The following is a 4,135-nucleotide window of genomic DNA, read 5'->3' as shown; positions in this document are numbered from 1 at the left end:
TTTAATAGTTTGAAAAACGATGATTACAATCCTGAAGAATTGAATAAAATATAACAAATTATAGATATAAATGTCATATTACAATTATTAAACTCATATAATAATTTCAAAATATATGAGCATTTAAAAAGATTTTAATGATTGATTTGTGAGTTTTTAAACTTTTTTAAAGATTAAATTATCATGTTTAAAATGTTTTGGTCTGATAAAAAATTATTGTTTTTTATTTTTTTCAAAATTAATGGATAATAAAATTACAATTTTATCATTATACAGTTTATTTTTTTTTTAAATAAAGTTTGATTTTAGATGAAAATATGTTATTTATATTAACAAAGAGTGAAAAAGTATTTTTAAGACAAACCTCGTGTGGGCAAATGTTTTTTCTCTATTAATATTAACAATAAAACTATATACATAAATAACGATATATCATCATATATTTGGATATTATTTTTTCTTTTATCTCAAATACTTTTCCGAAATACATATCTAAAATCTAAATACGTGATATCTTTGTATTCCAATATTACATCTTCTTTAATTTTTGTTGATTACTTGATAATATTTTCGCATTTGATCGAATCCCAACATGTAATAAAACTTCATAGATTAGTAGATGGATGAATGATGTTCCAATTTCTAGTCAAAATTTTTGCCTTCCGCAATTAGGTTTATAATTTCACGTAACATTTTTTTCCTAATTTTGAAGAATTAAAATCGATCCAAGCTAAGTTTAAACATTCAAGCTGACTTGACTCTAATTGAGAGTTAATTCACACAGATTCAAGCTCGATCAAAGATTTTACAAAATAAGTTAATCTTGAGTTAAGATAATTCCAACATGTTTATTTCAATCTGAATTTAACCTAACCCTTTTATTATTCGAGTCAATTGCGAGCTCACTCCTATTCAAAATATGCTTTATCTTGATCCCACATCCATAGTGTCAATACCAACATAATGAAAAAGTGATGATCCATTCTAAACAGCAAAGAAATTCACAACATCACATTATTCTCATTCTCCTCAACATAAAAATTAACTTTCTGTATCACATGTATTTGCAATGAAGGCCTTCTTGCAAACCTTGACTAAATTTAAACAGCTATTGTACAGCCTTAATCATACAAATGGTGAGCTATTATATATCATCTCAAATTTAAGTAAAATTCATAAGCTATGATATTTAAGTATATAAAAAACTATATATACACATATTTAAGTATATATAATTAGGTATACAAATAATATTTTATCATGTAATTGAATAATTTTTAATTAAAAATAAAATAACACTTAATCACATAAAATATAATTTATACATATTTTTAAAAAACAATAAAACTATTTATATATTTTTTTAATACATAATTTGAATATATATGATTATATAATTTTAAATTAAAAATAAAATAATATTTAAATTATATAATAATATATTATTTATATATCAAATTTTATAATATATATATATATAGTACTGTTACGCGGAAAAAAAAAAGGAGCAGAAAGGTGTGGCATAATAAAAACGCAGCTCAGCAGCGCGATTTATGGGGTAGGCAGGGAATGGCAACTTGGCACACTAATGCATGTATTGGCAAAATTTCGTGTCTTCCACTAATTATAAAAAGTTTATTCAATCAAAAGTTGACAAGTGTATATAAATGGAATCTCTCTAACAACCTAATCATTAGAATGTAAACCAAATACTTTTCTTATAGATGAAGGATATTATTAAATTGTTCAAGTTTTTAGGATGGTATAAAAAGTAATTTAATTATTATTTTTATTTTAAGTATTAAAAAAATATTAAGATAATTTTTATTTTATCATAATTATATTTGTATTTATTAAAATTTGTAGGGTAAAAATAATTTTATTTTTAATTAATATAATAAGTAATATAAAAAATATTATTTTATTTTAGTAATAAAACATTTTTAAAACCAAATGCTTTTTAAGGTAAAATTTTGAATTCGAATCTCTATCAAATTTGTAAAATATTTTAATTATTTATTTTTTTAAAAAAATTATTGAAAAAATTTGCATCTACTTATAAAATTATATGATTATTGGAGGCCTAGTAATTGATTTCTAGTAGCCAGCTTTACGTGCATGAGTATATACTGAGCCATTGATTAATCTTTAATAATTTCCTTGTTTAATTAATTTATAATTAGGTAGAGATTAGAAGGTTTTTATAAAGTCTACCAACTCTAAATGAGATTGATGATTAGTGTTTAAGTCAGAATTTTTTTATGTAATCTTAAAATTAGAGGAATCTGCCTCCTCAAATCATAAAATTTGAGGCAAAGAAAGTCAATGTAATACAATTAAGCAATAAATCCTCGTAGCTCTCTTATAAAACTAAGCTCGGAGACCTCTATTGGCATCCACAATTTTTTTTTTAAATAAAAGAATCTCAGATCATCTATTCGTAATTTAATAAACAAGACAAAAAGATAAAACACCAACTACACCGAAGTAAAGTTTTGAAATTAATGATTAGTCTTACCTAATTAAAAGTTTAATCTTAAAATATTCTTGACATGTTTCTATCCACAACTTTGTTAAAGATTTGTTGCTTGCTTCTTTTGCATTTATCATTTCCCACTGACAAATTCATACTTAGCCGTGGATGATTGCATTTCAGCAGAGCTTGTTTAAAGTAAATGGCCCAATTCCTTCACTGGAACAACAGGCTTTGTCACTATGTGCGAGTGGGACATCATAAGCTGCTCAACCCTATCTTCCTTCTTTTTTTTTAATTCGAATCTTGACTCAATTTTGTTAGATTGGTAAGCTTTGACATACAATGATTAAATTCGTAATTATTATACTAGATACGTTAAGGGTTTGCCTTGTATGATCTCAATTCGATCTCAAACTGATGAGAATGAATGACTGATAAACAAGAAAATGAAAGGAAGATAGCAAAAATAAAACATTTTACTCAAAACAAATAAACAATGACAGTAGCCATAAGTACAAACAATACCGATCTCTCACCACCAGGCCTACCCATTAGCCTGTTTACAATGGGTTAAATCATCCTCTCGTCAAAGGTAAACATTATTTGTTCCTTGATTCATCTTTTCTTCTTCCCGCTATCTTTAATCCTCTGCTTACACTGCTAATGATAATTATTAAAATTACATCATCATTTACATCTTTATGACTTAAGCTTAATTATGTAAATTTTTTTTTTTTACCGCACCGTGCTTGTTCAACAGTCAACAGGCGTAGAACTCGACGAGCTCATCTAACGACTCCGGCTGTGGATCGGCATTTTCAATCATCCAAAGCAGGTGCTCAAACAACACAACCTCGCACGGCACGTTTATCGTGTCGGACGAATCGTTTGATCGCTCTGCCAGTTCCTTGAAAACCGGATGATCAATGATATCGGAGCTGATGAGGTATCGTCTCCGAGATTTTCCGACATAGACAGGGTGAAGGTCGCCGGTGTTGGCGCAGGAATCATCTGTGGTTGCGACTATGGAGCTCATGCTGGGACGGCCGCCGCTTTGTTTGTTGAATGAGTTGAGTTTCTTGAGCACTGACTTGAGCTTCGTCAGCTTGCCACCTTTCGCCATTTGGGATGGTTTAAAAGAAAATGAATAAGAGATGTTTCTGTTTGTTTTGGAGGAAACAAAACAGAGACGATAGAGAGCCGCGTGTTTGAGGAGTAAGCATGAAGAAGGAAGGCTCGTATATAAAGACGATGGCGAGGGCTGAAATGGTAATTTTGATTGTGATTTCAGTTACAAGATGAGAGCCCAGCCCAGTGCCCTGTGTAAAGATAATGGTGGCACAATTTGAGGCATTACACCTTAATTTGTGCGTTTGGTTCACCCATATTCCCTGGGAACACCGGTTACCGTCAACTAGAAAAATAGAACAGACTAGAGTAAATCACATTTTCCCACCCAAGGTTTGGTCTAAAAACCCTTTTCCACCCTTTAGTTTACATAAATAAATTTTTTTATTCAAACTCAAACTCTATTAAAACAACTACCAACATAAAGATAAAATAGTAATTTTACTATATATTAATTTTAAAAATAAAAACAAAAAATTTCTATAGACCTAAATATTTTAAACATGATAATTTGACACTTGAAAATTATTA

General features: G+C 28.3%; 1 protein-coding gene across 1 annotated transcript; it reads right to left on the bottom strand.

The window, feature by feature from the left end:
- Positions 1-2,934: 2,934 nt before the first annotated feature.
- Positions 2,935-3,689, bottom strand: LOC123207891 (auxin-responsive protein SAUR76-like). The gene is made up of 2 exons (XM_044625375.1): positions 3,221-3,689; positions 2,935-3,133 (listed from the first exon to the last, which is right to left on the bottom strand). The coding sequence occupies exon 1, from the start codon at positions 3,597-3,599 to the stop codon at positions 3,237-3,239; it is 363 nt and encodes a 120-aa protein (XP_044481310.1). The 5' UTR covers positions 3,600-3,689; the 3' UTR covers positions 2,935-3,133; positions 3,221-3,236.
- Between the last annotated feature and the right edge of the window lie 446 nt (positions 3,690-4,135).

This window comes from Mangifera indica, unplaced genomic scaffold, assembly GCF_011075055.1.
Source record: "Mangifera indica cultivar Alphonso unplaced genomic scaffold, CATAS_Mindica_2.1 Un_0114, whole genome shotgun sequence".
Lineage (NCBI taxonomy): Eukaryota > Viridiplantae > Streptophyta > Magnoliopsida > Sapindales > Anacardiaceae > Mangifera > Mangifera indica.
This window is presented reverse-complemented; position numbering and strand designations above follow the sequence as displayed.